At 37.2% G+C, this 13,394-nt stretch overlaps 4 protein-coding genes across 13 annotated transcripts in view; 2 read left to right on the top strand and 2 right to left on the bottom strand.

The window, feature by feature from the left end:
- LOC133527674 (alpha-2-macroglobulin-P-like) overlaps positions 1-914 on the top strand; it is a 49,771-nt gene extending 48,857 nt beyond the window's left edge. Inside the window, exon 31 of the mRNA XM_061864788.1 lies at positions 257-914. Within this exon, the coding sequence (XP_061720772.1) occupies positions 257-372 (116 nt within the window). The 3' untranslated portion in view covers positions 373-914. The remainder of the gene's footprint in view (positions 1-256) is intronic.
- A 2,290-nt stretch (positions 915-3,204) lies between these two features.
- Positions 3,205-6,348, bottom strand: LOC133527669 (F-actin-capping protein subunit alpha). The gene has a single exon (XM_061864786.1). It carries the CDS (start codon positions 6,309-6,311, stop codon positions 5,445-5,447), a length of 867 nt encoding a protein of 288 aa, XP_061720770.1. The 5' UTR covers positions 6,312-6,348; the 3' UTR covers positions 3,205-5,444.
- Positions 6,349-6,817: 469 nt separating this feature from the next.
- Positions 6,818-8,684, top strand: LOC133527670 (uncharacterized). The gene is made up of 2 exons (XM_061864787.1): positions 6,818-7,388; positions 8,594-8,684. Exons 1-2 carry the CDS (start codon positions 6,896-6,898, stop codon positions 8,602-8,604), a joined length of 504 nt encoding a protein of 167 aa, XP_061720771.1. The 5' UTR covers positions 6,818-6,895; the 3' UTR covers positions 8,605-8,684.
- Positions 8,685-9,751: 1,067 nt separating this feature from the next.
- The window catches only part of LOC133527668 (neurofilament heavy polypeptide), a 63,249-nt gene continuing 59,606 nt past the window's right edge, over positions 9,752-13,394 (bottom strand). For 8 of the 10 annotated variants that reach the window (XM_061864783.1, XM_061864775.1, XM_061864784.1 and 5 more), the window contains one exon: positions 11,356-11,763. In XM_061864783.1, the coding sequence (XP_061720767.1) occupies positions 11,659-11,763 (105 nt within the window). In that variant the 3' untranslated portion in view covers positions 11,356-11,658. Of the gene's footprint in view, positions 11,764-12,650; positions 12,686-13,394 lie in introns of all 10 variants that reach the window. The other 2 variants (XM_061864779.1, XM_061864780.1) reach the window with 2 other exon arrangements.

Raw genomic sequence — 13,394 nt, 5'->3', positions numbered from 1 at the left:
TATTTTTAAAACTCACTGAACAAAAATTTTAGTCTGTTTGAAAAGTACAGCCTACATTTAAATGTTTAGCTCCTGTTATAGGCCACATCCGGTATAACGTTATATAACATGGTTTGACAGGGACAACATAATAGTTTTGATAGTGTTTATTATGTTGTTCCTGTCGCACAATGATTTATTATTAACGTTACATTGCATAACACCCAGTGTGGGACCATCATCACTAAAATATTGTCACGTGTTTCTTATATTCCAGCACCTAACGCAGCCTTCCCATCTGTCCAAGCCAACCCAAAGGCGTTCTACAGCTACCCGCCCTACAGTTACTACATCTATTCTGAACCTAGGCATAGATATGTGTATAAGCGCTAGACTGATAGTTTTAAATTGTGAGTCCTTATCCTACTATTCTTCAGTAAAATCGTGACTTTTCTCTCTTTATCAGGAGAGAATTATTTTATTTTTTTTAATTTATGGCTATCGCCACGAAGGCATTTGCCAGAAAAGAGAAAAATTACATGGGAGTGAAATAAGAGACATGCAGTCCGCTGAACTAACTACTTTTGATATTAGCGCCATCTGACGATGACATCGTGTACTTAAACAACTAGTTCACGACTCTGTGAACTGTATATACATGTTTATTTCATCTGAAGCTACTTAGATGTCTCTAAACACAAACTTGTGTTAAAGGCCTACTCGGTTTCCAGGAAAATATGTTACAAAAGGATAACACCTAATTATTATTATTTAAAATATTATTAATTAAGGAAAACATGTACTTTACTAGTAAATGCTTAGTTTAAGAATATTTATTATGTAATCTCAGTGGTATTGTGGAGCCTGTAGACGTAAGCAACATTGTCAATCCGCCGCCCTTGTATGAAGGCTGTGATTAAACGATTTTATGCCGATGCTAGTGTGATTTTTGACCAATCCCCTTTCCAGAATGTATACTCATCGAGTTCAAAAGTATCCGCCACTGTCTAATTATCTTACAAAATACATAGACATCTCTTCCTGAAAAACTGCTAGATCAGGGGTCTCCAAACTTTTTGATCAGTGCACACTATACTCTGTTTTATTCGATCCAACAGCACCCGACTATCTCAGATCCAAATTTCATTTTATAACTGCCCGAACAGGTTGCACCCTTCGCGAGTCCCGTAGTCTCAAGCTTACTGTTCCTTGTCATAGTTCTGGTTTTGTCTCTAACTCCTATACCGTTCAGGCGATCCGGCTTTGGAATGATCTTCCACTCAACATCAGACAGGCTCAAACCAAGCTCTCGTTTAAGCGTATGTTACGCAAGCACTTTTTCGACAAGCTCTCTTGTTAATTGTCCTTCGTAGTCATAGTATTTTTTGCACTGGGTACATAAATTAACATATATGTATGTATATTTAATTATAGTATATTTATGTAAGTTTATAACCGTTAGTATATATTATTTATGGCTATTTTGCTTGTTTTAAGTTACTTATTGTTTTTTTTTTGTTTAATGCGTGCACGTACTACTGTTTCTGTTTAGTCTGATGGTTGACTGGTAGAGAATGCCTTTAGGCATTAAGTTCGCCATTTGTACTTTATTTGTTATATTGTGCAATAAAGTTTAAATAAATAAATCAGTGGGCCGCAACCCGTGTGACATAAAAATGCCCGCAATTGACGAACTTCGATTTTCGCGGTTATAGTCGTGACACATTCCACGGGCCATGTTAGCCGTAATTTCGAACCGCTGTGCTAGATAAATATATTCTTTTGACGCAGTCTCGCCCGATACTAACTGTTGATTCTCACTCAACCTATATTATAATAATATGCCATAAATACCCGACTTTTCATTGCCGCCGCTGAATGCAGCTAATTATAAATAAACCCAGATATTAATAACTTGTCCCAGTCAACTAGTTATCTGAATTCCTATAGGTTTTACGTAACTAAACACAGTAACTTGTAAAAAAGTTATAGAGGGAAATGCTTGGAACACAATTTTTGACTTCGTAACTTTGTTTGGACTAGTTAGGAGGTGAACATATCAAACCAAAAGTCCCCGGCCGTAGCCTAAAAATGGGACCTTCAAACCCCCATCTCCCCCGGCTCAAGGGCTACGACCGGGGACTATGTTCACCTCCTAACCGGTGCAAACAGTCACGAAGTCAAAAATTGTGTTGCAAGCATTTCTTTCAATAACTTTTTTTGAGCATCCGCTGCCTGGTCTATAGTAAGCGGTGTTTCTTCCTTACCTATGAAAAGGAATTTCATAGAGATAGGTAAGAATAACCGTGATCGTTCCTGTCCAAGAATGATTATTTCTGTCATCAGTGAAATGCATAGATACGAATACAACTAAACAACGATATGATAACGTTATCGCCAGGAAGATAGACCTGTGCAGTACGGGAAGAGATAACTTTAACTTTGTCCTCTGTATTTACTTGTATAGCTTTCTTTGTTTTTATGTATTGTGTTGTGTGTTGTTTTTATGTTGAGGTTTGGTCTTATAGTAAAAGTTGCTCAGTATGAGCTATTCACCTCGCAAAATATGGCGAAGGGTTGGAATACCCCGTATTCAGCCTCGAGGCAATCCCCTGAGCCCCTAAAGGTGTCGTGTGCCGACTGTGCCGTCGTGCCCACCACGCCAAGGACAACTATAGGTGATATGTCGGACGCTGTCAAAGTAACCTTCACACTTTCGAATAAGGTTTACATTAGCTCCCTTGCGCCCGGGATCTTGGTGTCTGAGTGATGTTTGTTTTTATGACAAAGCGTTCAAAGGGTTAAGGAAAACTTGCCACGAATTAATAATAATTGGAACCACAAAAATGTCATTATTATTGTTAGCATAACAAAAACAAAAGTAAGTGATGACAAGTCATGAAGTCATTATCATTTATAGTAACTGTTAAAATAATAGGTACGTTATTATAGTTAACACAATCTATCTCGAATTAACATGAAGGTGCAGATAGCTATCTATATATAGATAGAGCAATCAGATTTTTCACAATTTTTAAGCAGTTTCGGAGAATTTTCGACGAACTTTGGTACCGTCTGTTCGCAAAAATGCTCTTTTCAAATGAAAGCTCAAGTCTATAAGCACCTTTAGACCATTAATGCAAGTGTAAAATAACTAATACCTTTATCAAACTCTTGCCAATACAAAACCAGGAAATTGTGCATTAACTAAATAAAAGGAAACAGTAGTTAGCAACATTTTAATATATATTTTTATTCAAATGAATTTAATCATACATTACAGAATACTTGAATTTTAAATGTACGTTCTTTATTAAAATAATTATAATAATTACAAAATAATCCTTATCGGCATATAATTACTTATAAAAAGAAAAGTTCGCTCCCTCATGAAGCAAAGTATGGACAATATTTTACTGAATTTTCCATCACTTGAGCAACTGTCCTGTTGTATGGAAAAATATTGGATTAATATGTGCTCTGCTCAATGTGGCTTTAAACCTACATGGACAATTTGTTAAATTAACTATAATTAAATGCACCATTGAAACCTATAGCTCCTTGCTGTGGGGCTAAAGCAAGCATTGACATTAAAATATCATCAATTCTGTCATTTTTGCATATTCAAGCAATAGAGGAAAACAGAAGAAATAAATGTCATTACACAAAAGAAAATGTTACTAAGGCATTCAGTGCCCGATGCTGAAATCGTACCAGCATCCTCTGCAATAGTGGCAGATGCCTTTTTCCGCTCTGCCCTCCGGTAAAAGTGGCATGGGTCGAATTTTTATTATTTATTCTTCTTTTCATTTCCCTTGTATATGCAATTTCTTATGGATGAAACTTTGATTTTCAATACTCACTATAGGCCCTGGTATGTGAGCAACATTAACCTCTCAAATGCCATCATTTTGTAATAGATATGTCATGCCATGTGTCATGTGTTAGAACTTTGCCAGGAGAATGGAGTTCCAAGTGTGAATCATTATCTGCTCAACTCAATTTAGCATTGATAAATGTGTAAACACCCACATTTGACATAGTTTATGGTTTCCATCAAAACATTTGGTTTCCGACGGTAATTTTCTTGGCATTGATGTCTTTCCTCACTTCTGCTGTGCAGCAATATCTTAAAAATTTGAAATGATTAACTATGCTCTATACAATTGGATATAATTAAAAACTAAACTGACGGATAATTGACAATTTGCATAAATTAATTTAAGATTTTGTTCATATTGCTCACATAACAATAAGTTTCTGTCCTTACCAAAGGCTAAATAGTTTGACACTTCAGCCCTGTAAAGATCTGATTTTTATTTTTGTATCATTAATATTTCATGTACTTGTGACTTACAGTTACATGTGACATGCTGAAAATAGTATGAATATTATGGTCTTAAAATTTTTCTATAATGTTAAATGCACAAAACTCTGTTAGTGGAATTATGTTTGACCTAAAAGCATCCTTATATCTTTTCTACCTATTTTTTTATTTTCAAAATTAATCTGCGGTGTCAGCATGGTTGTATTTTTATCACCTGGCACTATGGCTTTCACTTTCACACATACTTGTTAGAATGTGACAGGCATAGTGACTTAGCCCGCTGAAGTGTGTAAAGCAACATTACAAGTAAATCATACACATAATCAAATACATTTCAAGATTAATCATTGACCTACTATCTCATGAGTCACACTCAATTTCAAGGCAGGTAATACCTACATGTGACATTTCTGGCTGTAAGTTATTACTTCAAATAAAAGTGAGTTATAAAAGTGATTTCTAATTGCATTTTTGTGTATAGCCTTACTAACAATCAATGAAATTCAACTTTAAGTCATGAAATGGCACGTGCTGAGTGACAGTGTCTAGCCTTGTTGTCCCTTGGATTGGCAGGCTATCAACTCCCAACCGATTATGTCATTTAAATTTCAAATTCGATTAATTGAAATAAAATCTAAATTCCAACAACTCAAAAATAACATATGCCACTTGAAGAGTTAATATATTAGTCAGTATGATCTCTACAGGTCTTTAGTATAAATACTGAGATTTAACCTTTTGTATGCGCCTGTCAAAAATTTGCCATTTATTTAGCAACCATGACATTTTCATGTTTAAGTTGAATTTGGTTGAATATATATGAAGCAGATCTGTTCCTAAGCATACCAAAGGTTTAAATCATCCTAGTACCATAAGCCTTTTAAATTTCTTGCAACAATTACAAAATGACGACGCTGTAAGAACACAATCAGTCACCTTAAACTGTCAGTGATACCTTGCTTTCAGTAACAAAATGCAATCAAATTTAACAGTTACGATAGCGATTTCTCTATATAATCATAGATAAATACGCACCGGGGAACCGGAGCCCGTAAACATTTGAACAAGATTTACTCTTACGCGAATATGTACAGAGACGCGGAGCGCCCGCTGCGGCTCAGAGCGCAGCGGCGAGACATCATTGGCTCTTCAGCTCTTTGCCAATGGAATACGACACGAGCCGCGCCCAGTCGATCTTGCTGCGTGTCACGGGCAGCTGTCGCCGCAGCGCCTTAAACGTGGTGTCGCTCATCGTTTTGTAGTTGTCAGATATCGCGGTCTGGTACGCGTTCTCGGCCTCGCCGACCAGTTTCACGAACTCCTTAGCGGTCGCCGTCTCACTATTGGCGACTATAGGCGCGCGAACCTCTTTCGAGCTGACTAACTGGACGTTTCCGTCCTCATAGTAGTGCACCTGCACGCGCAGCACGCCGCGCAGCTCGGCGGCGCCGCCGCCCACGGTCAGAGACCACACCGAGCGCCAGCGCCCGTTCCAGTAGTTTTTGGGCTGGAACTGATGGTCCTCGATGCACGCGACGAGTGACACGGCACCCGACTCAAGCGCGCGCCCCACCACGAGGCTGGCGCCGTGCTTATAGTGTGCCGCCACGTACGTTGTCAGCTCTTCGTCCAAGGCCGCGCGCCACGGCTCCGCGACGCGATCAGGCTCGTAGGGCTCATACTCAGACGCCTCCTTACGTAGGTGATCATACTTGAACGAGCGCTTATTTCGCGGGTCGAAGAACCGACCCCCGCTTAGCTCGTTGTGATCGGTCACTAGAGTGTGGAGCTCCGCCTCCTCCAGCCGCACGGGCGTGAGCTGGTCCTTGTTGTATTGTGAGAACGCCCCACTCGCGCCCTCCTTCAGCAGGCTGTCGTTATTCAATAGCACCCTCACATCGTTAAACACTTCGTTGAATTCACCGGGCGGCGAATGGAGGATAAAATCTGAAACGATTCTAACTTTTTCTTGATCACTAATCACTTCGTCACCGTCCGCCGCCATGTTTAGCAATTTTGACACAAATGAGAAAAATGACGGTGTCGACGATTATGTTGCCATCATAAAGAGCGTTCAGAATTACATCAGAGATGCGACATTGTTTTCATAAAATAATAATTTTGCTTATCTCTTGAGTTAAAATTACCTTATTTAAATTAATATATGGATATGTAATAGTATCTGTGTTAAATATAAATCCTTAATATAGTAATACTATTATTATTCTAAGTTGAACAATTTAACTTCTTGTAATGTTATAAAAGTGTCAAATACTCGAACGTCTTCTTTATACGTCAACTACTAGCATTTACAAAGAATGCGACCACTTTTCATTAGTTTTGTAGAGTAAAGAATAATTAGGATTATTTATTATTCTTTATTAAAATTTACCCCAGTATTTTAGATATCAAGAAAATGATATTTTTCTATGGGTTTACCTAAAATTTCTTATTAATTTATTACATTAACTACATTTGTTCTAATTAATTCTTCAGCTGTCAAACGATGATTAGCGAAGCTATCTCACCAAACGCGCAATAGCAAGTTGTGTAACTTCTTCACCGAAAAATCTCCGAATAAATAGAGCCATGCTAAATTACAAATATTACGATTCGCCCGAAGGGCAGGATATTTTCAAGAAAGTGTTTGTGACATCCAAATATGCTACTATGTCCGGGCTCGGTCTGGGTGTATTCGACGTCCTCATGTTTTCGCATCCCAAGGGTTTAGTGGGTACTGTGGGTCGCCTGGCGTACTACGTCGGTCCCGCAGTTGGTATGGCTGCGGCATTCACTGTCACTGCCAATGTCGCACAGAATTTCAGGGGGAAGAACGATAAGATTAACTATTTCTTGGGAGGAGTAATGGCTGGCTCAGTGTTTGGGGCCTGGCAGAGGTCGATCACAATTGGAGTGCCCGCGGCGGTGGTGCTTGGAGTAGCTGCGGTTATAAAGAAGACTGGTGTAGAAGAAGGCTGGACATTCTTCCCAGACAACCGCACTGCCCACCAAAACGCTATCTCAGCCAAAAATGACTTCACAATGGCTAAAGACGTCCTTGAATACAAGACCTGGTCCACTGGTAAGCATGTTAAAATAATGTTATAAAATAGTCTTGACTACAGTAAAATATTACTCAGTACATACTAGGGACGCTTTGCCATATAACAACAAGACTTCAATGACTTAAAAGATATTTATGGAGACATTATGGATAACGTAAGGATAATTTTCGAGCTGTTAATCAAAATCACATTTTTCCTGATATCTATTTATATCTCGAGCATATATCTATGAGTTTTGAATGATTCACAGTTGGTTTCAGTGACTGGGATAAGGAAGGTGATTACCTTTTTTTTATTATCTTTAATTGACTGAAGGTGATTACCTTTTATCTATGAACCGCATATTGTATTATGGGACATGTTGATGTTATTGACAGTTAGCAGAAACATAAATCTAAATTAATTTTTACCAAGCAGAAATGTCTCCGAACGATGCTATTAAGCTTAGAATAAATAAATAAATATTATAGGACATTATTACACAAATTGACTAAGTCCCACAGTAAGCTCAATGAGGCTTGTGTTGAGGGTACATAGACAACGATATATATAATATATAAATACATAGAAAACATCCATGACTCAGGAACAAATATCCATTGCTCATCACACGAATAAATGCCCTTACCAGGATTTGAACCCGGGAACATCGGCTTCATAGGCAGGGTCACTACCCACTAGGCCAGACCGGTCGTCAAACACTGTCAAGAATACATTTTAAAGTAGATAAATTACTGCCTTTGATGGTACTTGAACTCCAGAAGGCCGTGAGTTCAAGTCTCACACAGATATATTGGAGGAGCCAAGGTGCTTACAAATATGTGAACACACCTTTAATGTCACGGCGTTAGAGTGTGCAGATATTTTTAAGCACCTCGGTCACTCCTATATATCGACGGCGACCGTACGGTAAATTATGTATGCCAGCTAAAAGGAAATTAGGGAGGTACATTTTTCAGAAGAAAAGTTAATTAAGATAGTTATTAGGCTGTCAAATGGTTAAAAGACACAATAGCCGGGTCCACACGCACAATACGGCCAGTGTAGACGTGCCTCGGCCGAGACGGCGCGCGCGTTTTCCTCGCCCGAGTTCGCCGTGTGTGGACGGCTAATTACATTCATGATTTCATTTTGACTCCATTTATTAAAAAAAAAATAGCAAGAATAGAAATCACCATTATCACATTTTTATTTTCTTAATGATTCTTGTTTTCTATTTCAGGTCAAATCTAGAAGAAATCTTTGATGTAGTGTAAATATGAAAAGCTTGTAATTAATTTAAGTAAATCAATAAATGAAGATCAATTGTTTAAGTTTTTTTTATTGAATTACAAACAAGCTTATAAGAAACAGAATAACACATTCTATCAGCAGAGAAATGATTCTACCCTGCACAGGGTATGGGTAAATATAAATCTCCCCATTAATAAAGGCCTGAGGTCCAAAGAAGAACTCTTGTTATACAGATATTTGTTATTAAGTACCCCTAGTGTAAATTTGATCGACATCAAAACGTGACGAACGCGTTTGCGTTAAGTCTCATTTTGTATAGGATTTTGAGTTTCCAAAACGTCCCGCTTGGCGCGCTCTTTCTAAATCCAATACAAAATGAGACTAAACGCAAACGCGTACGTCACGTTTCGAAATCGAATTTATTTACACTAGGGGTACAGGTGTTACTATAGTCTTCAAGAAACTTAATTATTTTTAACCTTTTGAACGCGACGCCTATCGCGGCGCGTAATCGTGAACCTTGTCGGTACGCATGAAGGTTGATATTGGGCTGTAGCTGCGCGCGTCATATGACGTCTTGCGGTCAAAAGGTTAAGAAGCAGAAACGTCTGCGAATGATGCTATTACAATTAATTGCAAGTCTCACCCAAGACAGTAACTTTTCCACTTTTAAAATTTATTTCAAGAAACTTGATGTTGCCAGGTTTTTTTTTCTGTTTGTAGACTTTGGTTTGAGTCGATCGGTCCTCGCTAGAATTACGGGCGGCCGGTTGCTCTTTGTACTGTCTATTGTTGTGGTTATTGGTGACTATGTAGTAGTATTTTGGTGAGACCGGCCCCCGATGTTACGGGCGGCCGTGTCTGCCAGGTTGAAAAGTGGTGCGACTACCAGCCCCTTGAATTTCCCCCATACAATTATCATACATTCGCCGTCGAAAAAGATGGGAAAAGAGTGTAATTTTTTGGATGTATGAAAATTGTACGGAGTAAATTCAAGGAGCTTGTGGAAACGGCACCGCTTTTCAGCCTGGCGACATCGGGTTTCTTGAAGATGCAAGATCCTCTACTAGGTTGATTGCTTACGCACTTGGCTGATTTCTTTGCTAGGATCTCATCTCAAGATAGATAAAACCAAAAAAAAACGACATTTTACGTTAATTTCTTTTATTTCTTAAACACCTAAAAAACTGGTCATCGCTTGTTCAACTAAATTCTGTACCTAAAACGAATTTTAACTATTTACCTACTCCCAACATTTCACACCCCTACTTGACTATAACTAGATCTTAACCTTTTGAACGCCACGCCTATCGCACGCGGCGCGTAATCGTGAACCTTGTCGGTACGCATGAAGGTTGATATTGGACTGTAGCCGCGCGCGTCCTATGACGTCTTTGGCGGTCAAAAGGTTAAATATAAGGTACAAAATCTTAGTCACGCGATTTTAACAAAATGCTACGATAAAAATGTTAAAATAACATTAACATCACTATTTTATAAATAAATAAATTATACTTGTGTAAAACAATCGACAAAAATCATGATCATAAAAACATTTGTGAAAGAATGAGAAAGGGAATGTTTTAAGCAAAAAAGATGTGTTATAATTTTAGGAAGTCCAATTCTCATTTCTTAATATATCTTTATTTGATAGGTGTATAATGGTCTTGCACAATACAAAATAATAAAATGGTAAGTATATAAAATAAAATATAACAAGCCACTGGACTTTTCTATCTGGCAACACTTTAACAAATATTTCTCATGTACAGAGGATATGGTTAAATAATAAAAGTTTTAACAAAATAATTATACTCTTAAATGCACAATTATTGCTATTTCAAACACTGAAGTGCATAGTTTTAATAAAATACTTTGTAAATACGTTTACAATAATTATATTGACAGTAATAATTAATTTACGATAAACCTTATTGCTATTTCGAGTATTAAAATGTAATTCTGATGTCCTTAATATTAAAATATTACTTTTGCATTGTAAATAAGTGTACTAACAAGACTACAGGACCTTTGTGAATTATATAAATATATTTCAAATTAGTAATAATATGTATTGTATCAATCAAGTCAATATGAACTTATGTATAACGTATTTAAAAATCAAATAACGATGTCATAATTTTAAACCTATGCGCACGCGTCGAAATAATTTGGCTAAATTACAGACTTTCAAGTATCTTTAAATATGTTAATTTAAAAAGCTTCAAAATTTATTTAAGTTTGGAAGGAAATTTGGCACATAAATAACATTTGAACACGAATAATATTCACATTTTTTTTTTAAACTGGCAATACTAAACACGTCATCTATTACGTTGAAATTGAGACCTTATTGCATTTGCAGCAAGGTTTAAATTCGGTTCGAGTCTAAACCTGGCTTTGTTTAAAATATATTTTAGGAACAACATAACGATTTTTCATTAATTTATGTATTTTGTAAGACTTCACCATACTCTACTCTGTATCTTTCGGTATTGAAATAAAAGTAAACAAACAATTCATAAATTTTCGGGTAGTTATAACATTTATTGGTTAACCAACCAAATACAAAACCGCCTGGATCAGTGACTGAACGACCTGACTTTAACCTACATTATTTGATCATGTAATGTTTTCATCTACCCTCAACTGGCTTAAGGAGCCATTTGAGGGTAGATTTTGTTTACTTTTATTGAAATACCTCAAGATACAGAGTATAGGTAAACACCACTTAATAGCAATGAAAACGAGTAGCTTTCTATGTAAATTTATTTTCAAAGTGAACCCTTTCATTGCTCTTTAGTATAAAATAAGGTTAACTCAAATACTGTCCCAAGCTGAAGTTACGATAACTAGACTCGACCACAATATCCTTTAGAATAAACTTAGTAAATAAAATTATCTGTAAAATAAGGTTTCAATTTACCAAGCAGTTATAGTAAAGCATGACCAGAAAAAGTTAACAAATAACAGTAGGTAGTAAGCAAATAACAACCGTATGCACTGTATTATAAGGTTTAAATCAGGTTTTTCCAACGACTAGAGTAAATCAGTTCATTTCTGCTCTTCTAGCCCCGGTTCATCATCATCTTCTTCATCCTCGATCTCTTCTATTTCTATTTCCTCCTCGATCTCCTCGCCTGACGATTCCCCCTCTTTCTGTATATACATATAACGAAATTTAAATAAATTAAATTCTTTGGTCATTAAAATCGGGTAGAAACAAAGTGAAGGGGGGACTATGAGCAATTTCACCTAAGCAGCTCGAACAAGCCTACTTTCGTCATTCCAGGGAGTGTGGAAAGTGCGACTTTCCTCATTCCAGGGAGTGTGGAAAGTGCGACTTTCCTCATTCCAGGGAGTGAGACAAAGTAGCTTTTTAATTTAGTGAAGGCCATGAATACAGGAATAAAAAAATTACTTGATATTGAATTGTTTTAACCTTTAATATGTTCTCACTACTGAGGTGAAAAGTTGTATGTGTCACACGAGAGCAAAGTTATTTTACATTACGTGTTTTTGAGTCCCGAGCAAGCGAATGATTCTATAATTGAATCACGAACGAAGCGAGTGATTCTAAGTTTGAATCTTGAGCGTAGCGTTACTCGGGACTCAAAATCAACACTCGCAAGAAAAACCAACTTTCCTCTCTTGTTGCACAAATAACTATTGACGTCAACATCAAACATTTATTCAGCAAATAGGCCACAGGGGCACTTTTACATGTCTAATTTTTACAAGCACGAAAAAAAAACAAAAATTAGAACAATTACAAATATGGAATCAATGAAATATTAGAGATGTATACATGCAGTCTCCATTCGCAGTCATCCACGTTGACGCGTGGATTTGTCAGATCTAACCTTTAATAACCTGCCAATACAAGTCAAGGCAGGCGTCTTTGTGAATGACACGATCTATATCTATATAAAATAAATAATAACGGTTGCGACAAAGGAAAATAAAAGCGGCAGTTATAAAATCCAATTTCGATTTAAGTAAAAAAAAAACGACAGTAACATAGAAAACGGCCACTTCTCGCTTACTTCCTGTGAGATGTCACTTCCGTTATGTTTGGGCGCTAGAACCATAAATGCACATTTTCAGTTTAAGACATAATTATGATTTTACCAGATACATGGAAAAAAAATCTTGTTTCAAAAACCACGTATACTACCTAGTTTGTATCTCAGTTATATATAATATGTTAACTTGTAACATGGCAAACCTGCATGATGCAGGCACCTCGCGCACTGGACGGTAATAAAAAACCGGGCAAGTGCGAGTCGGACTCGCGCACGAATGGTTCCGTACCATTATTTATAAAAACGGCGAAAAAATATGTTTGCTGTATGGGAGCCCCCCTTAAATATTTATTTTATTCTGTTTTTAGTATTTGTTGTTATAGCGAACAGAAATATATCATCTGTGAAAATATCATCTATCACGGTTTAGACGGACGGACGGATAGGGTCCCGTTTGACCCTTTGGGTACGGAATTTGCTCGATAAATGCTGTATTATTGCTGAAAATTACTTCGTACTTAATGGGCTGCCTCTAACGCAGACCTTTCTTCTGGTTTATAACTGAAAACGCATGATTGAAGCCTATTTTCTTAATATTCGCTGCTGAAGTTGTTATCTGCTGGCGCCTGGTGAGCCCGCGTAGCCCGCAGTAGCACCCGCTGCCGGAATTCAGCGTTCGGCTCGACGAAGGTTGGAATAGCGTTGTTTCCAATTTTTTTGAAACGCTCGTATTACGTTCTATATTAACTAAAAGTTGCCCTAAAA

The sequence above is a fragment of the Cydia pomonella genome, chromosome 18, assembly GCF_033807575.1.
Source record: "Cydia pomonella isolate Wapato2018A chromosome 18, ilCydPomo1, whole genome shotgun sequence".
In the NCBI taxonomy this organism is placed as follows: domain Eukaryota; kingdom Metazoa; phylum Arthropoda; class Insecta; order Lepidoptera; family Tortricidae; genus Cydia; species Cydia pomonella.
This window is presented reverse-complemented; position numbering and strand designations above follow the sequence as displayed.

Excerpts from the sequence above, each read along its gene's own strand:
- LOC133527669 (XM_061864786.1), bottom strand. The coding sequence starts at position 6,311 with ATGGCGGCGGACGGTGACGAAGTGATTAGTGATCAAGAAAAAGTTAGA.
- LOC133527670 (XM_061864787.1), top strand. The coding sequence starts at position 6,896 with ATGCTAAATTACAAATATTACGATTCGCCCGAAGGGCAGGATATTTTC.